Below are 25,192 nucleotides of genomic sequence, written 5' to 3'. Positions count from 1 at the left end.
CATGTGCATTTGAATTTAGCACTAAGTGCTGAAAGGCCAAGTCTATCCCTATTGCCATTCTGTTGATGTTTTAATGCTGTGTTTTGCTCGTTAAGGCCTGATCCAATGCCCACTGAAGTCATTGAGAGTTTCCCTTTGCCTTCAATGGGCATTGGATTGGGCCAACAGAGCAGACCAGCACTGAAATATCTGATAACTCCATATGGAAAGGTCCTATAGAATTTAATATAAAATGATAACTAGGATTTAATATAAAATTATATCCCTGATATAGAATCCATAGAATGGTTCAAAGATTCATAGAAAGGAGCTTATTTTGTATTACATGCTGTTTGCCAGCTTCTCAGCTGGTCTCAAGCAGCATAGCTCCATAGAAATCAGTGGAGCTACATCAGCTGAGGATTTAGGCCAATAAGTTTTTAGAGTAATTGCTATAGAGGTTCATTATATTTCTAAAGAAGCCCATTGGGTCTGTTCCTGTTGAATTCTATGGGCTTTTTCCACAAGGGAATTTATCTCAGTCATTTAAAAAGTTCTTCCAGTTACTTTACCTGAGTTTGAACATTGGCTATTTTCCACTGGGTAGATCAAATACATGGGATCTCCTCATTCCTGCTTGTCTTAGAAGAAACAACAATCTGATAAAAGAACATGCAGAAAAGATTCTCCAGGTTGTTCTCATGTTATAAACCTTTATTAAACAGAAGTTCAAGGTAAAGGATCTTTAAATGCTATGCCCTGCAGAGCAAACGCATTGTCACTGAGATTTTAGTAGAACATTTCTATATCCATATCTTGAGAGTTTCTACATATTTTATTCCTGCATCTGTATTAATTAAAAACCAAACGCTCTCAAGCTCCAGGAAAAAAATTATGCTGAAGCATTTATCTTCTAGTTAGCATGGAAACAATTATGATAATTAATACTATTGTTCCGGCGGCTCCACCAACCATCATTCCAAGGAGATTCCCATGGACCTGTGCAGCCTGGCATCTCTCACCTGTATAGAAGAAGGTGTTGCCTGAGGGACACCTGGGAATAAAAGACAACAAATGTAAAGGCTTGGTGTGTATTTTCCTGCCCTGCAGGGACATTGCAAGATCATCCATCTACATTCAGAACTCCTGAAAGAACTAAGGGGCCTGTCTGCTGTGGATTGAGGACTGTTTGGTTTGAGAGAGGATGTTCCATCTAGACACAGCATTGAGCAGGGTCCTATGGGGAACCATCCCATCCCAGAGCTGAGAAGGAGAGGGAGCTCAAGGAGGCTCCTCCCCCCCCAAGATGGCTGGGTTGCATGGGGCAGTTCCCAGTAGAGGGGTTCAGGCCAAGTCTCCCACATCATCCCCACTTCCTTTAGGGTAATTTATGTCCCCTGGGAGCACCCACAAAGGGATCAGTCCCTGCGCTGCCCTGAGGACTGCTAGTAAGAGAATTCCCAAAAGCTGAGCAAAGGAGTGCTGTGTTCCTATCACTGTGCCTGACAATGTGGAGGATTTGATACTAATGTCTGTAGCAGTGAACGGAGAGTCTTATCTTCTCATGAGCTGAATGTCTATTAGATGCATCAGCTAGTGCATGAGAAATCTGCGGCTGGCATGAAAGGGGCCTGTGGTACCTGCAGCTTGCTTTCCCTTTCACATTCACACAGACTCCATCATTTTGGCAAGGATTTGGGTCACACAGGTCTCTCATGTAGGATGGCCAGTCTTCAAGGGAGCCAGTGTTCAGAGCTGATCTCCTTTGCCTTTCAAGAATAAGGTCTTTGGTGATGGATTGGGCAGGTTTAATAGGGACTTCAGTCTTTTTGAGATAGGTGAGATCTTTTGAAAAGGAAAAAAAGAGAGACAGTGGTTAATAGCGACTGACATTATTATACATTGCACTTTTCATCCGAAAGGATCTCAGCAATGGCATATTATCTCTCCTTGCTCCACAAAGGGAGCTCTCACTTGTATTGGAGGAAGCTCTGCATGTATAAAAAGAGGAGAACATGCCCCTGCTATATACATTGATACATATAATATATATCCATGTATATATACATATACTTTCTATATGTATATTTGTATATATATGTTATAGAATGGACCAAACTAAAACCTTACAGCCTGGGATGCTTGAAATCCAGATCCACATTTTACAGTCTGAACCCACCACTAACACATATAGGAATCACTTCACCAATAATAGAGATTACTTGGCAAATGACTTCAGTGCAAGGCTTCTGTGGTAGCTTTCTCTGAAATGCCCTCACATGGGGCTAGCTAAAAGGGGGAAACTTCAAGGTTTTAATACATGGATGCCAAGATGGCATAAGCAGGAGGAGTTTCATTTTATTAGGCACTGGGGAATTTTCAGGCTCCACATTAACCAAAGTGTAACCAGACTGCTGGCACAGAAAGTTGATGAAGTTTGGAGGCACTATTTAAAGGAAGATCTTAAAGCAGAAATAGGTGAATTAGAATATAAAGGGCTTTGCTGAAACATGGTGGACAAACATCAAATCTGTATGGATACAAGTCCCACGTAATAACAATAGAAAGATATTAACAGGGTTGTTCTAACAGCTTCCAGATGAGGGAAAGGTTATAATGGAGTGCACAATGCTGAGGGAGGTCACAGAAGCAAATAATTCTAATAAACAGTAATCAATGGTGTTTTCAGTTAGCTGGGTATAAACAGATCAAATGTCCTGATGGAACAAGGTTTAGAGTGGCAATTTCTCGACACATTAAATGATTGCTTCTTGGAAAGAGAATGGACAAGAACAGAGGCGGATAGGCTAGTGTCATCTTAGGGTGTGTCTACACTTAAAACACTGCAGCGATGCACATGCAGCTGCTGTAGCGTTCAAGTGTAGACAAGCCCTTAGTAATACACTGGAGATGGGTAAAGAAGTTAGCTGACCCCCAAGACAAAAGAATGGAAATTAAAATCTTTAGACTCATGATGGAGGCTATTCAAGCAACCTGCGCAGAGTGTCCCAGAAGGAAAGCATACCCCTCAACAGAAAAGGAAGCATGCAGGCATGTAAGAGAAGATTGGGGATGAAATTTTCAAGTGTCCAAGCAAAATAGTAGACTAAATCTCATTTTCAAGAAAATTAGAACTCTTGGGCCCAGAACCTCAAAGGCATTTAGACACCCAACTCCCACAGGAATCGGTAGGCATTAGGTGCCTAAATACCTTTGAGGATCCGGGGCCTAGGAGCCTACGTCCCATTGAAAGTCAATGATTTTGTCTTCTAAGGATTTTGATTTCCTTTCCATTGAAAGTCAATGGGACTTTGGATCTAAAATGCCGTCACTTTCAAAAATGAAATTTAGACTCCTAAATCACTTAAGCTGTTCTGAAAATGTTACCGCAGAAGATTAAATGGCAAGGTTCAAGAGGTTATTCAATCAAAGAGATATCCTTCCAAAAATGGACACCCAAGCCAAAAATAAGCAATCAAGACATAAGACGGAAGTTAGGAGCAGGGGTGATTGTTGAAAATATACTAGCTCATTACATCAATCAATTATACATCCTTACTTGGAATACTGTGTTCAGTTCCAGACATCCTTTTCCAAACAGACACAGCAGGCCAGATTTTTAAAGGTATCTAGGCACCTAAAGATGCAGATAAGCACCCACTGGGATTTTCAAAAATGCCTAGGTGCCTAACTCTTATTGAAATCAATGGGAGTTAGACACCTAGGAGCTCTTGAAAAATCACACAAGGTGCTTACCTGCATCTTTAGGTACCTAAACACCATTAAAAATCTGGCCCTGCAAAATAGAAGGGGCTCAGAGATTGATGACAATCATTATTGGAATAGCCATCTGAACTGACATTGAAGGAAGAGCCTGTTCAGTTTGATTTAGTTGGGGTTGCTCCTACTTTGAGCAGGGGGTTGGACTAGATAACCTCCTGAGGTCTCTTCCAACCCTGATATTCTATGATTCTATGAAGAGAAAGAAAAGATTCTGCACCTTTAAATTCTGCAAAAATAATGAGGTCATCATTTTTCAGGAAATTCCTCTGTCTCAGATGTTTGTGAGAGATGAAATTACTCCACCCCCAGTCTAAGCTTCTATTACAGTTGCATGAAGGGTCGAATGTTCCGACAATAGATGGTTTATCCCACATTGAAGTATCATTTTTATCTGCAAAATAATAGGATTATGCATGACTTGTTTTTAATCAGCAAAAAGCCTAGAACCAAATGTTATTCAGCAATAGATGTTAAAGCATTACAAGGACTTTTTCTGCATTAAAAAACTAGTGGTGAAGTCATGCCACAAAGTCAGATTCAGATTTTGAAAGTTTAGAGGTTTAGAGGTGTGAGAGTTTAGAGGTTCTGGATTTGATCCATCATTATTGTTCTGTGAAAAATCTTTGTAATTAAAAACATTAATATAGAAAAGATCATACTGAGAAAGGTATGGAGAGATGGGGACTCAGCTGTTGCGGTTTTACTTTGCCATCAAACTCTTTATTGTTCTTATTGTTAATTTTATTACAATATCACATAGGAGTTCTAGTCATGGACCAGCTGGGTGTTGTACAAACATAGAACAGAAAGACTGCCTCTTCCCCAAAGAAAAGGAGGACTTGTGGCACCTTAGAGACTAACCAATTTATTTGAGCATAAGCTGAGCTGTAGCTCACGAAAGCTTATGCTCAAATAACTTGGTTAGTCTCTAAGGTGCCACAAGTACTCCTTTTCTTTTTGTGAATACAGACTAACACGGCTGTTACTCTTCCCCAAAGAGTTTATAATCTAAGTGTAAGGCAAGAGGCAATTGATGGAGACAGAGATATGGATGGGGGTGGGATTACTGGATGTGCTCTGGATGATGGTAACTCAGAACTCCCACAGATTTCCAACTACTTTATTAGTTAAATAAAATGCTTTGGATGCTTTGTGTGACGGTTTTTGGATGACAATCTAAATGCAACCAAGCTGTCTGTATTCAAGTTTGCCAAACCGCAAAATCTGCACATTCAGTTGGTCAGGTGCATCACGGGAAGGTGATGCTCTTGTGGTGTTGCAATGTCACATTTTGACACACCACTCATCAGATCCTGTCACTAGCTTGGAAGTATTCTGATCTCCCTGAGCCCATTCTAAGAACACAGGCAGAATTCTGAGTCTTGACTTAGCTTTGAAGAACTTTATATTTAGAGTCAAACTCATATATCTCTGGGCTCATTCGCCCCTATAATAATAAATAATAATTATTAATAAACACCTAACACTTATAGAGCACATTGTTATCCCAGGTGAGCTTGTATCACTATTCCCATTTTACAGATAAGGAGTCTGAGGCACAAAAAAGGGGAAGGGACTTGCCCAGGGTCACCTGACCAAGTAATAGAACAGCTGGGAATTGAAAGTAGGCCTCCTGACTCCAAGTCCCATGTCCTCTCCACTGAATCACACTCCCTTTCTCTTGTGCATGCTGTATCAGTCATTTTCATGCAAAAGCTACTTACCTGGCAAAACTTGGCTCTTGTCTGTTGTGAAGGTTCTGCTTGAGGACATCCTGTTCCTGATGTCAGGGTACTGGTCTAGCACCGTTAAAATAGCTTGTCTGTTCTCAGCAGGCCATTGCAGAGCATCATCATTCTCTCCACTGCACAAGTGAAAAGAAATGCGGGTGTAATCTGGAAAGTAGGAATTAGATGTGCCACGAGGATACAAAGATATACCGTAACCATAACCCTCAGAGCTATAAAACCGGGGACTACGCATCACAGAGCCTGAAACAGAAGTCTGGAGAATATGGGTGAAGTTCCGAATGAGCCACACAGCATGGGGGCATGGTGTCTCAGTTAGGGTGACATCATCAATAAAAATTCCACCAGATGAGCTACTGGGATTGCCACTGAGTCCTTGGAAGACGTATCTGAACTTCTCTTGAACATTGAGGGTCACATGGGCAATTTTCCAATTGTGGTCGCTATCTCCTACCAGAAGAAATGAGAAAAAGGGACATGATTAATAACAATATACCTTAGGCGTGGTCTACATTAAAGAGTTAGGTCAGCACAAGGTGTCTTACGTTGACCTAATAATGTCAGTGTCTACACTAGAATGCTGCTTCCTCCAAAGTAAGTGGCCCACTATGCCAACATCATGACTCCACCTCCAGAAGAGGCACAGTGTTTATGTCGATGCAGTTAGGGCCCCACTCCCGCCCTACCACTGACAGCCCAAATTGTCAATCGCCCCCTCCCACACCCTGGCGTGACAGCCTGAGCTGTCAGCCAAGCACGTGGCTCAGCTGGTCCCCGGCTAACAGCTCGGGCTGTCAGTGCCAAGGCAGCTGTCAGTGCTGGAGTGAGGGAGGGGGCCCAGCTGTGAGCCTGGCATCCAGCTGACAGCTTGGGCTATCAGCACCAAGGTGATGTGGGGGGCAGGGGGCAGATATTATCCCCAGGCGGGGCTGCCAGACTCCAGCTGACAGTGTCCCACAATGCCCCACTTCAGTCAGTGGACACTCCTGGTGAGGACGCGCACCACTGACAGAAGAAGTGTGGACGTGAATTACAGTGGTATCTATACAATGACTTGAGTCGACTTAATTTTGTAGCATGGACAAGTCTTTAGCAGCACATTTATTGTTTTCCAACCACTTATTTAAACCGCATACTAAGACATGTGGATTTCCCCATAACTCTTCAGGGTGGAGATCTCAGGTTGTTGCTATTATACATTTATATTTCAGTATCACCAGAGCTCAGCTAGGCCAGGGGCCCATTCTGCTAGGTGCCATACAAATATTTAGTAAATGGCAGTCTCTAACCCAAAGAGCTTACACTTTGAAAGACAAGAGATAAGAGGTCAATGAGACAAACAAGAGGCTCAGGGAGGCTGGCACCAGCTGTCCCAATATCACCCTGATTTTGCCAAGGTACAATCCTTCATCCTGAAAATCCCACCTGCAGGATATTCCTAGGTCCCCCAAACTCCCTGGGTTTTGCCACCACAACAGCACCATTTCACGATAGCTGAGTTTGTGCTGTTGAGCAAACCCACAAAAGTGGCAACTCTCATCAATGTTTGGGTTTGCATTTTTTTAACTTGGTCTAAAGTGATCTCAAAATAAACCATCAGGGTCAGATCCTTTCTCAAGGTGACTCCGTGGCAGTCGTGAGAGTGACACAAGGGCTGAATGTTGCCCTTTCTGTTGTAGGAGAGCCAGATTCTGATACCTTTACTCACACTGAGTAGCACAAGACTCCTTGAGAAGTCCAATTGATTTCTACGTGTCAGGTGCATTGAAATCAGCAGGATTGCTCATGAAGTCAGATGTTATTTAGTATGACTGACATACTATCAGAATATGGACTACTAGGTCTCTGACTTTGTGTGGTCCATACGGAGACCATTCGTTAGCTAACCCTTTGCCCTTCCCTATTATTCCAGGCTGACCCCAGGATGCTCTAAGTGTTCTCTGTTCAGACACAAGTTTAAAGTTTGATGTCAAAGCACTTGTCTTAGATGGTGCCACTTAAATTCACAAAAAGAAAAGGAGGACTTGTGGCACCTTAGAGACTAACCAATTTATTTGAGCATGAGCTTTCATGAGCTACAGCTCTCTGCATCCGATGAAGTGAGCTGTAGCTCACAAAAGCTTATGCTCAAATAAATTGGTTAGTCTCTAAGGTGCCAAAAGTCCTCCTTTTCTTTTTGCGAATGCAGACTAACACGGCTGCTACTCTGAAACCACTTAAATTCAGTGAATCATTGGAACCATGTTCTACTGGCAAGCAATAAGGAGTTAATGAATTTTCTGCATGGAAAATGCTCTAGAAGCAAATACATGTGCAAGTTGTCAGGAATGAAAGGTCTTATTTGCATTAACAATGCCGAGGATCATTGCTCCTATTTGCATGAGAACAGTGATTAATTACCCCTCATGGTGCAAATGTAAATTTTTTACAGTCCTGCTTTGCTCTTACCCAAAGCATTAAAATGGTGTCCTATATTGTTTGGGACCATCCGAATTTCACCATCCAGGGCTTACATACAGCCATTCACGTAGTAGGTATGTTGTGCTCAGATACCAGAATACCTACCTGGATAGCAAGATGCTGACCTGATTGGTTTAGGAAAACTCTTGTGTTTCTGAACCAGTTTGTCTCATTTCTGAACACACTATGGTATTCCTCACCCACCCCAATTTTTTGTAGTCTAATATTTTCAAAAATACCTTGAAAGGTTTTGACTTTAACCAGCATGTTAACAGTCCCGGTGCCATTGTCCTTTCTAACCCAGATGACAAGCTTGTCCAAGGGGCTTCCGGAGATCTTATAGAAGAACTGGAGACACTGCTGAGTTCTCTTTGGGTAAAGGATCCGGGATTCTAGGAGAGCCATATCTTCTGCCTGGCCAGAGCTAGTGCTGAAGTACATGAAAGAACCAGCATCTACAGAGAAAGTGAGCATTAATTATTTATTATTAAATATTAATTAATTATTTATTAATTAATAATTACTGAGTAATAATTAATTGTTATTTAATAAATAATAAATTAATTGATTATTAATTATTGCCTCTTCTTAATCTTTCTACCTGCTGCATATGACTTGTGGTTGCTTAAATGTGTGTGCAGTGCAGATGAAACAGCTGCATGTACAGTTCATGGTGCTTTTCTTAAGCCTCACAATGCTATCATCTTTTTAGGTATTATCTCATAGCCCCATGTCACCAACAGGGAAACTGAAGCACAGAGAGGCTGCACAGAAGACCCAGGAATAGTATCCAGGGGCTTGACCCCAGTCTTTCTCTAGTCACTAGACTGTACTGTCACACAGCCAAAGTCCCTTTAGTTACACCCGTGAAATAAAAAATAGGGGTGTGACATTTTGGGGATCACACAGACAGGAAAGGGGTTCTGTCACTGCCTGCCTTATAACTTTGGGTGCCCTAATGCTATGCTGCAATAGCTCAGCACTCCGATACCAGCAGCCAGCCTTCAAGCATAAAGGGCTTCCACCCACCTAGTTACTCCTTGTAGGGTGACCCCAATAGCCCTTCTGCTCCCGAGCCTCCCCATATCCATCCCCTGAGTTCTTAACAACCAGACACTTGGACTTTTTCCGTTGGGATCATCATCCCAGAAGGAGCGCAACCTGACCCAGTCAACAGATAACTGCTCAGGGTAAAAATAAACAAAAAGTTTATTTAATAGAAAAATCACAGATTCAGAGACGAAATCACAAGGAAAAGAAAACACATAACGAGTTACACAGAACTTAACCATAGAGATGCAACCTCAGACTTTATACTTCAATATTAGCGAAATCCGCTTCTCTAACACAAGTTACCTATTGCCGCTGAACAGTTTCCCTGCATGCCCTCTGTCCTAGAGGGGATCCAGTTTTTAAGGAACAGCACCTTGCTTAGATGCTGGCCCTGAGTTTCTGCATAGCCTGCCCTTCAAACTCCTTCCCTTTTAACTGGGGGGGTTTGCAGTTTTTTCCTCTTCCTTTCAGGCTATGAGAATTCATGGTTACAGAGAGTGGGGAAACTCCCTCCAGGCTGCCTTAGTCCACCAACCATCATCCTGGAGTTAGTTTCATGTAAACAGCTAGCCTGGGAGGTGCCCTGCCTGCCTGCCTGGTGGGAGGCAACACGGCAGCTGCACCCTCGTTACTAGGACAATGTTCTACACATATCTCCACGCATACATTCATAACCATCTGAAGAAGTGGCAAAGAGTCCTATGGCACCTCATAGACTAACAGACGTATCGGAGCATAAGCTTTCGTGGGTGACTACCCACTTCGTCAGACGCATCCAACAAAGTGGGTATTCACCCACGAAAGCTTATGCTCCAATACGTCTGTTAGTCTCTAAGGTGCCACAGGACTCTTTGCCGCTTTTACAGATCCAGACTAACATGGCTACCCCTCTCACATCTGAAGAAGTGGGTTTTTTACCCATGAAAGCTTAAGCCCAAATAAATCTGTTAGTCTTTAAGGTGCCACTGGACTCCTCGCTGACCTCCTAATGACCATCAAGTTTCGGACATTACATGCTTTTCATGAAAGACCTTACTTAACCTACAGTTCTACCCTGTAACATTGTGTAGAACCCGCTGATTCAAATGCTTATCCCTTGGGATTCAGACCCCCCTGTTCTCTCCTGGGGGTGTCTGGACATTGATTGTCACAGGAGGGGAAAGAATTCAAAGAAAGCCTGCAGGCTGTTCTATTGATGACTCTTAGATTGCTTCCAAGTATCATTTCCCATTCCTAGTTTAAATTGTATCTGATCCTGTGTAACCATTCCTGAGAGAGTGTGAGTCTCCGTGTCTTCTTCACTTTAGTGGCTGGTCCACATAAGGGGATAAGAGTATACCACAGCTGCCAGCAAATGGAATTGCTCCTTTAGCTCAAATGATAGCGGCTCATGCTTAGGGTCATTACACCTGCACTTCTTACTTAGGCAAAATTCCCACTGAAGTCATATTTTCCCAAGGTCTGAGGGAGTTCTGCCTGACTACGTAGTGGAAAATCAGGTCCTTAGTTGTCAAACAAGCCTTTGAGAATTTTTCTTTACTTTAATGTGTGAGCAAATTCTTCCTGGACTGACACTGCCGGGCTCTGTGACTGGCTCATACTAGGGACTGACTTTGCATTTTTTTGTGATTCCACTAGTTTGAAAAACAGAAAATTGGGGATTTTGTGTAAAATTGTCATTCAACACATGAATAGAAGAACCTTAAAAATCATTGTTGCTTGATTCTTTAGGAAACCAAATATTGACCTGAGATTGTGCCAGCCTCAACATGCCTCACACTTCGTTTATGTTTCAAATGTAACAGTTATCAGAGATTTGCGTGCAACTCTTCACTCTTATGTTGTGCTAAAATCATTGTTAATCAAACAGAGGTAGATAGGGTAGGTCACATTCCAGCATATATTTATTATGCCTCTAGTTAAACCATAATACGTGTTCTTTGTCCTCTTTGATATTGCTGATCTGGTCTAGAGAATGCAGTGTATGTTGCAAAAAGCTTCTGATTTGGCACTGGTAATATCAGCACCTTTGTTCCTCATTATCAAAAGGAAGCACACTGCCAAGATGCTGGGAAAAGGGAAAAGGGTGCTAGCATGGCCAGGGTCATAACAAACAAGCCTTCCTTAGAACAGGATCCTCCAAGATAGTCATGCTTTTCCTGGCTTTCAAGTACCTTTCAGTTTGATCAGCTGCCAAGTTTTTCCAAGTGTTGGCTGCAATATTACCATCTGTCTGAAGCTGTCTTTAAAACACAGCTGTCACCCTCGCTAAGGCATGAACAAAGTGACCTTTGGGGTCCCTAACTTTTACTCAGGTCCGTATTTATTTTTTCTTTTACCTTTGCAGCGTCCGAGGAGCGTGTGGTCTTCTTGTCCCTTGAGGCTGCTCTTCTTATGGATCCAGTCTGCGTCATCTCCGGTGCCCTGAACCATGCCACAGATATTGGCAAACTCAAAAGCACACTGGTCCAAAAGGGTGTGAGTTGAAGCTGAAAGAACATGCATATGGTTAAATCCAAAGAAGACTCTAGTAAATAAAATGTGTTTTAAGGAAGACTGGGATAATGCTGTTCAAATTATTTTTCCCTTCTGTACGCTTTTCCTGAGGGATACATTTCTATGCAACACATCATACGGCCCATATACAATCCTGCAACCTTTACCCTCCCTGAGTAGTCAAAATCCATTCCTTGGGGAGCTATTACACAACTTGTTGGTTCCTGAAGGCAGCAAATAAAATCAGCTATCCCTGACTGATGCACAGCCTGACAATTGGCTGATTTCCTGGAGTTGTCACAACTGCAAGGATCTGAAGGAGGAAGAGGTTAATTCATTGAGGGGGATCCCTGAATAAAGCACACATGGAAGGAGGCGTAGAATTGGATGAGTGTAAGTCTTTCATTCACTTGCTGGACTGCTTCAAAAGCAGTGATGGCCAGCAGAGACCTAGAAAGGGATTGGGATGGGGAAAATAACCTGCTCCACACATCACTCACCCCCACAGTAAGGTAAACTGAGGACAAGTTTTCTATAGCTCCTCCCAATTTGGCTCTCTCGTCTTTTTATTTATTTATTTAGACATAAAAATGAAGGGGGAGCAAAGAAATCCTGTTAAAGTCCAAAAATATGGAGCACTTGACAATGGCTCAGTGTGGACTTACTGCAGTTGTACATGCGATTGAGTCTTTCTAAGTCAACGGCGCTGAAATCCAAGCGCTGCCCAATAACGTCATTAAATGCTGGTATCTTCGCAGTGATTGTTGGGACACTCTCGTTTTTGTTAAAGGATAACGGCTCGTAATGCATTACTGAGTCATAATCGTAGGGGGTGTTCAAGTCGGAGATTAACATGTCATCGTACTTCACAAAGTTGTGAGATTGGCCTGGTGAAAGAACAAATGAGTGATTCATTCTTAAAATGGTCAGAATCTTTCCTAAGGCAAAAATGTCCCTTGGATGGACATACTAAAGCTCAAAAGTTACAACATATTAATGCAGAGCGGATATGGTGGATTCAAAGACAAATACCATATGGTTAGAATTAGAATCTTACATTATTGGTTTATGAAGCAATTTTGACAACAAAGTCCTCATATTTTAGATCCCAATTTTCATTTCACGTGTCTTCTGCTTGTGCACATTTAAATAACTGCCAGATGCAGCTTTTGAGAGCTTTCACTTGTGAAGGCAAATGATGGAATTTTCATGCATGAACTATATTTGTGCTTGACGGTCACTCAGCTTGCACCTGTAAATAGATTGTAAGAGACAACTTCTCCCTAAGTCACACTTATGTAAACTAGTTCAGTGAGAGCAGAGTCTGGACTTGTGCACATGAGATGGCATGCACTAGTAACAGTGCTCAGAAATGGTGCACGTATATATAAGGCCACATTTTGAAAAAGTGGTTCTGAATGTTTTTTCCTTTTCTGAAGGTCCTCAGGCATCTCCTTGTTTCTGTCTCATTTGCTTCCCTTCTCTGCCTCCTTTATGCCTCACATTACAGCTAGTCTTCTTCTAGCTATGGCCTTGATCCTGCAAAGTGTGAAACTCTCTGGCTCCAATCCAGCAAAGCATGCAGGTAACTGCTCCATTTTACTCATGTGAGTAAATCTATTGACCTCAGTGGGACTATTCACACACTTAAAAGTTAAGCCCAAACTTAAGTGCTTTGCGAGAATTGGGGCCAGAGTGCTCAGCACCTCGCAGGATTAAGCCCTAAGGAATGATGAGCGTGCCTCATTCTGGAGTCTTTAATTACTGATGCAAATGTTTGCCTGGGTATTCGGTTCACTGTAGAACAATCAGGGGTACTTCTTCCCAGGAGGGGGATGGATGCAACATGCACCCTTAGTCTGTAGAGTGCTCCCAGCCCCCGCTGGCCTGTGGGACAAACGACATCTTCCATTTAGAGCTGAGTGAAAATGCAGTTTTGCCACACTAGATATTATAACATTTGCTGCAATTTTATCCATTTTCACATCCCTATGACACTAAAACGTTAATTTGGCTGCAGAAGCACATGAAATCGTAACATTTCCATCATTTTCCTAAAAATAATGTTGCTATAAAAAAAGGAAAGACCTATCTTTTCAATGAAAATAGTCTCTATTTAGTGCAAATAATTCACAAAAGGGACCAGTTTCAAGCTTGCAGAGTTTGAGGGAAAGAGAGCGAAAAAATTAACATTTCAAACTATACTGTGAATGTTTTGGCTGCTTCTCACTGCTATGAAATTTCTTATTCTTCTTAATTAGAAATAGCATCTGGCTGCACTGAATGAACATTTATTACTAAATAGCCTCAGTCGTACTATTTCCCAGCGTAGCTTACTGGGGTAAGCAGCTACGTGCTCAACACAATGGTCTGGGATTCAAGGCTGAGGATTGTCGGAAAGTTTATGTTTATTTCCTTTTAGAGATTTGAATTGAGACTTTGACTGGATTAATTATCAGAAAGGATGTCACTCCCCCCAGGGTAGCACTATAGCTTCTTACAGCTTGGAGGCAGGTAGTCTACGCAGAAGATCAGTTCTAACTTTTAGATGAAGATCCGTTCTAAGACAAGCATGGCACTAGCTGCCAATAGAAGAAGCAGCTGGCAGGTTGCACAGATCCAACCTTTACTGACACATATTGCCAGTGATTCAGAGCCAGAGATTATCCAGTCTTTATGCAGATGCAAGATATGAGGAGGGCATGCGGAACCTTCCACTGTATCCCCCGTGCAGTGCCCAGCTAGAGTTGCAGTCTCTCAACTCCCCTAAGAAACTTTAAGAGGTGTTTTCCCTCAGTAAGGCCTGCAGGATTTATCCCAGCGGGAAGTGGGATCTATAGCTTGTAATGACACCTGCAGAACATCGTACCTGCACTAAAGTTACGCTAACATGCACTTGCTATATTTTTTCCTTTTTTGCATTAGGCAGGAGAATGTTATAATGCTCCCAGTCAATTACCATTTTATTGCATGTGTCATATTTGGGCTGAGAGGAGGCAGAGAGGGGTGTTATTGATCATGTGAAAAGAATAAAGAAAACTGATGACTGGCTGGCTCCAGGGATCAAGAAGGCTGATGTGTTTAATGTCTATTTTGCTTCAGTCTTCACTAAAAAGGTTAATGGCAATCAGATACTCAACACAATTAATAGTGACAACAAGAAGGAAGGAATGCAAGCCAAATTAGGGAAAGAACAGGTTAATAATATCAGATAAATCAGATGTATTCAAGTAAGCAGGGACTCATGACACTCACCCTAAGGTACTTAAGGAATTGGCTGAAGCCGTCTCAGAACCATTAGCAATTACCTTCAAGAGCTCATGAAGGATGGATGAGGTCCCAGAGGATTGGAGAAGGGCAAACACAGCATTTGTCTTTAAAAAGGGGAACAAAGAGGACCCAGGAAATTATAGACTAGTCGGCCTAACTTTGATACCTGGAAAGATACTGGAACAAATTATTAATCAATAAATTTGTAAGCACCTGGAGAAGAATAGGGTTATAAGGGATAGCCATAATGGATTTTTCAAAAATAAATCATGCCAAACCAACCTAATTTCCTTCTTTGATGGGGTTACTGGCCTAGTGGATCGGGGGGAAGCAGTAGCTATGACATCTCTTGATTTTAGTAAGGTTTTTGACACAATCCCACATGATATTCTCATAAACAAAATAGGGAAATGTGGTCTAGATTAAATTAGCATAAAATGGGTGCACAACCAATTGAAGACCATAGTCAAAGTGTAGCTATCCCTGGTGTGCTGTCAGACTGGGAGGGCATATCTAGTGGGGTCCCACAGGATTCAGTCCTGGGTCCTGTACGGTTCAATATTTTCTTTACTGACTTGGATAATGGAGTGGAGAGTATGCTTATAAAATTTGTGGCTGACACCAAGATGGGAGGGGTTGCACACACTTTGAAGGACAGGATTAGAATTCAAAATGACCTTGACAAATTGGAGAATTGGTCTGAATGAAACAAGATGAAATTCAATAAAGACAAGTGCAAAGTACTACACTTAGGAAGGAAAATTCAAATGTAAACTACAAAATGAGAAATAACTAGGATATTGTTATGCACATGCACAAAAAGGTGGCTAGATGTCAGTACTGCTGAAAAGGATCTGGAGGTTATAGTGGATTACAAATTGCTTTGGGCAGGGGGTTGGACTAGATGACCTCCTGAGGTCTCTTCCAACCCTAATCTTCTATGATTCTATGAATGTGAGTCAGTGTAATGCAGTTGCCAAAAAGGCTAATATCATTCTGGGGTCTATTAACAGAAGGGTCATATGTAAGACAAGGGAAGTAATTGTCCTGCTCTATGTGACACTGGTGAGGCCACAGGTGGAGTAGGGTCCAATTCTGAGTGCCACACTTTAGGAAAGATGTGGATAAATTGGAAAAATCCAGAGAACAGCAACAAAAATGATAAAAGGTTTAGAAAACCTGACCTATGAGGAAAGAGTAAAAGAACTGGGCATGTTTACTCTTGAGAAAAGAAGACTAAGGTTCAAATATGTTAAAGTCTGTTATAAAAAGGACGGTGATCAGTTGTTCTCCATGTTCACTAATGGTAGGACAAGAAGCAATGGGCTTAATCTGCACCAAGAAATATTTAGGTTAGATATTAGGAAAAACTTTCTAACTATAAGGATATTTCAGTTTGGAATAGGGAGGCTGTGGAATTCCCATCATTGGCAGTGTTTAAGAACAGGTTGAACAAACACCGGCCAGGGATGGTCTAGGACCTGGTCCTGGCTCAGCACAGGGGACTGCACTAAAGGACTTCTCAAGGTCCCTTCCAGCCCAGCCTTTCTATGATTCTACTATTGGTAATGGGTTGTGGAGCCTTTCAACACATCTGAAAAATGGGGATAATTATACTCTCTGGTCTGTCTTGTCTATTGTAAGGATCAGAGACTGTTTCTTACTATGTATTTGTTCAGCACCTGGCACAGTGGAACCCCAAACTCAGCTGAGGCATGTAGGCCCTATATTTTATATTATTATTGTATTTTATATTTAAATCCAGCTCAAGTTAATAACGACTGAAAATTATTGCCATCTGATGACTGTTTGATGACCTAAGTGAGGCGAGTTGTTCTTAGTTCAGTTTAATGATGAAAAACATGGTATGTAAAGCCCCCATCAAGAGTTGCCCATCCCAGTAATGCCATGTTGGCAGTCCCAACACAGATGTTAAGGAAGGAATTGGCATGGATGTTCAACTCCTCTCTCGCTTCTAGAGACCTTTCTGCCACCACACGGGTCAGACACATGTTGGGGCAGAGCTGAGAGAGCATGCATATACTACTGTTTTCCGTTTAGTACAAAATGACAGCTATTCAGTTTGGAGGACAGAAGAGAGTATTTTTACCATCAGTTAATTAGATAACTGAATTATTTTGGTACATTTTCTTTCTGTTTGTCTTGCATTTATTTAGTGCTTGTGAAAGGTGGTGAGTGGATAGCCCTGAACATTGAAGTCATCTGTTTATCACATATACCATGGGCAACAACACCGCAAGCTTCCCTATACAGTCCCACCAATGTACCTCAACACTGAGCAAAAAGAACCTCCTCTAAGAGTAAAAGAGTGTCTCATGGTCTTGGTGCTGAGACTAGCAATAAGGATGCCAATGGAGGTGATATTTGTTACATGGTCACATGGGACAGGTTATTGTTGAACCTCAATTCTTCCATTCTTCTACTTTTATGTGTGCGTTCTCCTTTCCTTATTATTATTTATATCACATTAACCTCTAGCACTAGGACCACAATGTGCTAAGTACTGTATAACTCCATAGTAAAACACTGCCCCGGCCCCAAAGAGCTTCTAATTCAAAAAGAGAATACAGAGAAATAGGGAGAGGGAAAGCAGAGGTGTAATGACTTGCTTAAGGTCACACAGCAGGTTACTGGCAGAGCCAGGAGCAGAACCCAAGGCTCCTGACATCTAGGCCAGTCCCCTATCCACTAGGCAATGCTGCCTCTCTGATCTCGTGTTATCCCTCGGGGCAGGGGGGGAAAGCAGAGCTGAGATAAAATGATGTCGGACTATCTACTACATCTAAACGTGCACGAGTATCAGCTTTTAGAGATGTCCAATGCTGCACCCTTGACTCTCATCTGGCTCTAAAATTCCATGTCAAGAGGCTTTAAAATCTTAGTGTATTAGTGAGAAAAATAAAATACTCTCTGTACTTCCCAAAATCTGTGTTGATATTTAAAACTGACCTGCAAGAATTTCATCCCACCAGATGTTCACGTAATCATCCCGATCTGTCCTCGACTGTTCATGATAAAATCCCATCGCATGTAAAAGCTCGTGTTCTACAATAGCTTTATGGTCACACCACTGCCCAATGGAAAGGTTTTGTCCAGTCTGCCGATCACCGACCATGGACCAGCACCTGAGAAAGAGAGAGAGTGCACAGTCATATAACCATAGAAGTGTAGGACTGGAAGGCACCTCAAGAGGTCATATAGTCCAGTCCCCTGCACTCAAGGCAGGACTAAGTAATAACTAGACCATTCCTGACAGGTGTTTGTCTAACCTGCTCTTAAAAACCTCCAATGATGAAGATTCCATAACCTGCCTGGGTAATTTGTTCCAGTGCTTAACTACCGTGACAATTAGGAAGTTTTTCATAATGTCCAACCTAAACTACCCTTTCTACAATTTAAGTCCATTGCTTCTTGTCTTATCCTCAGAGGTTAAGAAGAACAATTTTTCACCCTCCTCCTTGTAACAACCTTTTATGTACTTGAAAACTGTTATCAAGTCCCGCTGCAGTCTTCTCTCCTCCAGACTAAACAAACCCAATTTTCTCAATCTTTCCTCACAGGTAATGTTTTCTAGACCTTTAATCATTTTTGTTGCTGTCGCTTGAGAAGAGTTTGGAGGTCTGTATTTAAGGACTCAATTTACTTACTTTATCCAAAATGATGTTGAAAAAAATGTTCACATAAATATTTAAATAACCAATGACAGGTTTCAGAGTAGCAGCCATGTTAGTCTGTATTCGCAAAAAGAAAAGGAGTACTTATGGCACCTTAGAGACTAAAAAATTTATTTGAGCATAAGCTTTCGTGAGCTACAGTTCACTTCATTGGATGCATTTAGTGGATGCATTCATTGAATGCATCCGATGAAGTGAGCTGTAGCTCATGAAAGCTTATGCTCAAATAAACTAAATAACCAATGTTATTATTTATTATTTGTTACGGCGCTGACAATGTGCTCAGTGTTGACCAGGACACAGAATAAAGGCAGTCCCTGGCTCTGAAGACATTATCACAAGAGGCCAGTATATGACAAGTTATGCCTGTTAGACAAGCTCATTTACAATGTCTTAGGTCTACGAGAGTTAAAAACATAAGAACGGACATACTAGGTCAGACCAATGGTCCATCTATCCCAGTGTCCTGTCTTCCAATAGTGGCCAATGCCAGGTGCTTCTAGCAGTTGAAAGTTTAAGGACACCCTGAGAATAGGGTTGTGTCACTGACCACCTTGGCTACTACCCACTGATGGATGTATCCTCCATGAACTTATCTAATTCTTTTTTTAACCCAGTTATGCTTTTGGCCTTCACAACATCCCTTGGCAACGAGATCCACAGGTCGGCTGTGTGCTGTGTGAAGAAATACTTCCTTATGTTTGTTTTATTGCTACCGCCTATTAATTTCATCAAGTGACCCCTAGTTCTTGTGTTATGACAAAGGTGTAAATGACGCTCTCCTATTCACTTTCTCCACACCATTCCTGATTGTATAGGCCTCTATCATACCCCCACACACACAACGCTTAGTCGTCTTCTTCCTAAAATGAACAGTCTGAATCTTTTTAATCTCTCCTCCTATGGTCCCATTATGGGTGCCATTTTGCCATGAAACACATGGCCAGACTGGAATACACATACAGACACCACCCTCATCAGTGAAGACTGAACCTTCCACCTCTTGTGCTAAAGAAGAATTTGTCACTAGTGGGATTTAGGATGAAAGGCACTTAGGCATCTTATGAGGGAGTATGTAATGTGCTGAGATCTGAGCTATTGATTGGGCCAGCAGGAGTTAAGAGTGTTGCAGAGGCAGCATGTTCAGCATCTAAGGGAAGGGAACACTTTATGTCATTCACTGGTGACTTCTCTGGATGACTCAGAATTGGCCCTGATGGCATCCAGAAAGAGTCTCTTCAGTCTGGAGGATAAATGAGCCAAGGCAGAGTGGAGGACAGGGGAAAATATAATAATCTTTTTGACTCTGAAAAGTCCTTTAAGAAACCCTGAGATAAAACAAACATACATAAGTGATATACTGGATAAGATTCTTATCTTTTTCTAGCTGCCTCCTTTGTACTCAGTGATCTGGGGATAGTTTATACACAGGAAATAAAAACTGTGTTTCAATAACTTGAGCTTTCATGGCATCTTTTCTTCCAAAGATTTCAAAGCCCAAATTCTGCCTCCCAACACCCCTGCAAAATAGGTAAGGAGTGTACACAGGGATCACTTCACCCATCACTGAAATGGAAACACCTCTGGGGAAGAAGGTGGCGACTGTTTAAGGGTGTGCAGCAAATCTACCCAAAGAAAATTAAACAAGAATCTAGGAGGTCATCATAATACTTGCCCATTAGATTTTTGAAATCGTATATAGGAGCGCTCTCCTTCATATGGCTTGAAATCCACACAAGACTTAAGACGGAACATTTCAAACACTTCAAGTATGACTCCCTTGGCATTCAGATCTGGAAAATATATTTCAAAAAGTACCGTTAATATATTGTAGATCACTTGTCTGTGGAGATAAGCTATATGCTGTACATACATTATGTCAGTGGTTTTCAAACTTTTTTTCTGGTGACCCAGTAGAAGAAAATTCTTGATGCCCATGACCCAACGGAGCTGGGGATGAGGGGTCTGGGGTGTGGGAGGGGCTCAGGGCTAGGGCAGAGGGTTGGGGTGCAGGGGTGAGGGTGTGAGGGGGTCAGGGATCTGGGTTCGGGGTGCAGGATCTAGGGTGGGGCCATGGATGAGAGGTATGGGGTGCAGGAAGGGGCTCTTGGTTTGGGGAGGGGCTCAGGGCTGGGACAGGGGATTGGGGCACGGGGTTGGGGCGGAGGGTTACCTCTGGCAGCTCCCAGTCAGCAGCACAGCCGGGATGCTAAGACAGGCTTCTTGTCTGTCCTAGCACCGCGGACCGCACTGCGCCCTGGAAGCAGCCAGCAGCAGGTCTGGATCCTAAGCGGAGGCGTGCAAGCAGCTCCGCGCAGCTCTCGCCCACAGGCACAGACCCCCCCCGACCCCCCCGCCAGCTCCCATTGTCCAGGAACTGGCCAATGGGAGTGTGGAGCCGGTGCTTAGGGTGGGAGTAGCGTGTGGAGCCCCCCTATCGGCCCCTGCCTAAGAGCCGGACCTGCTGCTGGCCGCTTCCGGTATCAGAACAGGTAGGAACTAGCCTCCCTTAGCTGGGCAGCACGGCTGACAGGACTTTTAAGTGCCCAGTCAGCGGTGCTGACCAGAGCCTTACATTCTGCAACCCAGTACTGGGTCGCGACCCACAATTTGAAAGCCACTGAATTATGCTATATCGCAGTCAGAGACAAACACTTTAAATTACATTTTTTGCTATATCTTTGTGATGCTGTGGAATTTGATCTTAAGTGTAATTGGTGGGCCTGCTTATTAGTGTATTTTTAAAAGCTTTGAATGTCATAATGTCATTTCTCTTAGGGTCAAATTCTGGTATCATGTTAACTCCAATGAGACCAGCATTTGGCCGTAAAATTTGAAGAATAAAATATAGTCTGCTTTACCTAGGTCATCACCCAGAATATAGGGAATGGGGAACTTCCATCTGTAGGCCTCATTTCTCAGTGCATTACGCTCATTCTGTTGAAACAAGAGGGAAAGATTAACAGTCAGTGGTGCATCCCTTGGAATAGGGAAGAGGGATAATAGTAGTACTGCAAATATGATGAGTACGAATTACGTCCATGCATTTACAAAATACTTACTGGCAGTAAGATATCCCCCTGAAAGAGGTTCAGGCCAGCAGCTGAAAAGCAATTTAGGAACAGATTATTTAAATGAAATCTCAAATACTGTATCTTATATCCTGAAAAATGCTGAGTTTATAGAATCATGGAAGTTTGAAGTCCACAAGTGACATTTATGGATAATTATGAAGGGCCTGTTTCTAGTCTCACTGAAGTAATGGATCTGTCCCTAAATTAACAGCAGATGCTGCTACTTGATTTGACAGGTTTCTAAAAAACATGTTACGAGAGGTTTACTCTGCCTTAGGGCTGTCTATGCTCCAATGTCTTTGCTTCACTATAATCATAGCTTCATAGATTTTAAGTTTAGAGGAAACTATTCTAATTATTCCGATCATCAAATCTGACCTCCTTCATAACACTGGCCATAGGATTTCACCCCCTGATTCCTGCATCAAGCCCAGAACTTGTGTCTGAGCTAGAGCATCTCTTTTAGAAAGAGATCCAGTTCTGATATAAAGACTTTAAATGATGGAGAATCCACTATGTCCTTCGGTAAGCTGCTGCAATGATAAGAATAGAATAGATTTTATATATATATATATATATAATCAAAATCAGATTACAAAAAATAGAAAATTAAATGAGGTGGGTTCATTTTGCTATGCGTTTTTCCATGTAATTTCTATACAGTTCAGACAGAAACACAGTAAACCACTAAATTACTGCCGACTCTCTAGAACCAGCTGTTATGGCGGGTGGGGGGAGTGCTAACTGGCTTCTAAAGCCATTCCTAATTGGCACCCCACTCTGGGCCATACCGTTAATTGGAATAGTATCATTCACTTCAATGTAAATTCCCCTCAGCTATAGATCTGGCCCAATAGCTCTGAGTCTTCAGGAGAGAAAGGCTATCAGCCCTAGTGGCTGTTCATTAACATCACAGAATTACCACACAGGTCAGTATAACCTCTGGTTTTCATGCAGGAGAAGCCCAAGGTTTGGACAGCAGGATTGTGGCAGGGCTAAGATGCAGGAATACTGGTGGTGCAGGAGGATGGTCAGTCCCAGCCTGCCTTCATTATGTCTGTTTAGGTCCATTGATATGACTGCCTGCCCTGCCTGAGCATGTCACCCAGTTTAAAAAAAAAAAGACTAAAAAAAAATTTAAAGCTTCTAAATATTAGAAGGTTGCACCAGCATTTTGCTTACAACCATCTCAAAAGGACTGCATGGGAATTAGAAATGCAACCCACCTAAGTTTATTGCTGGAATGTCCTCCCTCAGTTCACCAGCATCAGCATCGCGTGCTGTAAGAAAAGCAAATTAAAAAGAAAACATTATGCATCCCCCGCTCCACCCACAGAAAATAAAAGAAAATATCTCAACCCTAGAAATAGTTTACCAAGTCCTTACCTTCTTCCTTCGGAAGGTGTCTAACCTGAAAGAGAGTAAAATACATGTATAACGTGCGGAAAGAGAGGATCTGGCAATACAAGACTTAGACTTACCGAGAATGTACTGCAATAGGCAAAGCATAATATGAGACATAGGCATGAGGAAAAGTAAGTGGAAACCATTCTTGCAGCAGAGAGAGAAAACAGAGTATTTACAATTTACAACGCTCACATTTTATAGAGCAGTTCCTTGAACTTTGCACTTATCATCAGGAAAGAAACTTTGAACCCATCCTTTGCACCAGGAGAACTATTAAAATAGTAAAGATTTTTTCAGTGGTATGAGATGGTGTCAAGATCATTGTTCACCTAAGTCTATTTGCAAGAACACGTAACTGAGCAGCCTGATATCTTCCTGTCTTCATTCCAAAAGCTGAAGGGCCAGACCCCGATCTCAAGTACGGCTTCCAGGTCTGAATTTGGCCCAGAGATTAAGGAAGTTATCTCCGTTGCTGACTGCAGTTCACTCTGTCAACATTATGGGCCAATTCTAATCTCAGTTACTCTAGCAAAAATCCAATTTAGCTCCATTTGCTTTATGCTCAAGAAACATGCACTGTAAACTCTGCAAGGTGAACTTTGTGGCATTTCCTGGTCATAGAATCATAGAATGCCAGGGTTGGAAGGGACCTCAGGAGGTCATCTAGTCCAACCCCCTGCTCAAAGCAGGACCAATCCTCAGTTTTTCCCCAAATGGCCCCCTCGAGGATTGAACTCACAACCCTGGGTTTAGCAGGCCAATGCTCAAACCACTGAGCTATCCCTCCCCTATAGGGTCCGTCTGTCTCTCCCTATAGGTTTTACCACCGGATGATATAATATACCTGTAACATAACAACAACAGCCTTGTTTTCAGACAGTCTGCACACAAACAGTGCAAAATGTATGTATGATGAGCACCTGGCTCAAATTTCATACAACAGTGGCTGGCTTCCCAAGCTACCTCTTTCTTCTTCTTGCAGACTCTTTGCTCTGTACTTGTCAATTAATGTGTCTATTATAGCCAAAGAATCAGTGATAGCTATAGTTAAGGTTCCCTAAATGTGTACATTCTAACACTTTTTCATTTTCTCACAGCTTTCTGAAGCTTTCAACCTTTCGAGTTGAATTTTTCCAGGTCTGATTTCCGAGTGAGGGTGAATTGAAATAAATGTGTCTGATTCTCCTAAGAGAGAGCAGGTGGGTGAGGTAATATTTTTTATGGCACTAACTTCTGTTGGTGGAAGGGACCAAGCTTCACAGAGCTCTTCTTCAGGTTTCTCTGATTCTCCTGTCATTCACACTGAGCCAAAAACAACTCAGTTTAAATCAGTGGTGTTAGATGGTATAGAATTGGGGTAAGTGAACGGAGACTCAGGTTCCGTAAGGTTCTCTTTATGTGTTGACTTCTTATGGAATTTAAGGGTCTGGCAAACTTGTCTTAGGGCCTGGCAAACACATTTATTTAAACTTGGTTAAAAGTTCCCTTTTTACTGAAAACCAATAAAAAATATTTCAAACAAAATCTTGGAGCAGGTCCCTGGAGAAGCCACACTGGCCACTTCTTGCTCTGTGCACTTTTTACAGTGAAATCGAAATCCGTTGTGCATGAATTGCCTAAGACCAGTGCATAATGAGATATTAGCACAGTAAACAAAACATAGGTATGTAGATGATGTTCCTTCTATCTGTACATACATTACACGTTATACATGTATTTTACTCTCTTTCAGGTTAGACACCTTCCGAAGGAAGAAGGTAAGGACTCGGTAAACTATTTCTAGGGTTGAGATATTTTCTTTTATTTTCTGTGGGTGGAGCGGGGGATGCATAAGTAATTTAGACAATGTAAGGAACTATAAACACTAAAAAAAAAAAGCACAGAAGTGTTTTTATTTATGAACAAACCACAAAGGGCCCATCCAGCTCAAAATAGCTTCTCTAGGACTTCTGAGCCTTTGGAAGCTCTATGAGCTTCTGAAGATCACCAGGAATAAAAGCTGCTTCCAAATCCAAAGTCTATGGTTCAGTGACTATCATAGATAGCCCCCCGCAAGGCGGTGAAATCACAGACTCCACCCAACATCACCACATAGGAGAGGTGAGTTCTCTCTGTCTGGCAATCAGCCAAAGGAGATTTATAAAGGGACTGTAGGCAAGAAGACATCTGGATCTCCCACGATAACACCTCTGTGCCTACCAGCCAGAGATAAGCCCACTGAGCCAAA

The 25,192-nt window shown here is 42.2% G+C and overlaps 1 protein-coding gene across 1 annotated transcript; it reads right to left on the bottom strand.

Moving 5' to 3' along the window:
• Positions 1–663: 663 nt before the first annotated feature.
• MEP1A (meprin A subunit alpha) lies at positions 664–23,353 on the bottom strand. Its single transcript, XM_027824201.3, has 14 exons — positions 23,040–23,353; positions 22,945–22,969; positions 22,785–22,838; positions 21,547–21,587; positions 21,346–21,421; positions 20,160–20,277; positions 17,760–17,935; positions 12,185–12,406; positions 11,363–11,512; positions 8,210–8,425; positions 5,487–5,960; positions 3,980–4,153; positions 1,620–1,824; positions 664–1,033 (listed from the first exon to the last, which is right to left on the bottom strand). The coding sequence occupies exons 1-14, from the start codon at positions 23,106–23,108 to the stop codon at positions 886–888; spliced, it is 2,148 nt and encodes a 715-aa protein (XP_027680002.1). The 5' UTR covers positions 23,109–23,353; the 3' UTR covers positions 664–885.
• Positions 23,354–25,192: the final 1,839 nt, after the last annotated feature.

Source organism: Chelonia mydas, chromosome 3 (assembly GCF_015237465.2).
Source record: "Chelonia mydas isolate rCheMyd1 chromosome 3, rCheMyd1.pri.v2, whole genome shotgun sequence".
NCBI classification, from domain to species: domain Eukaryota; kingdom Metazoa; phylum Chordata; order Testudines; family Cheloniidae; genus Chelonia; species Chelonia mydas.
This window is presented reverse-complemented; position numbering and strand designations above follow the sequence as displayed.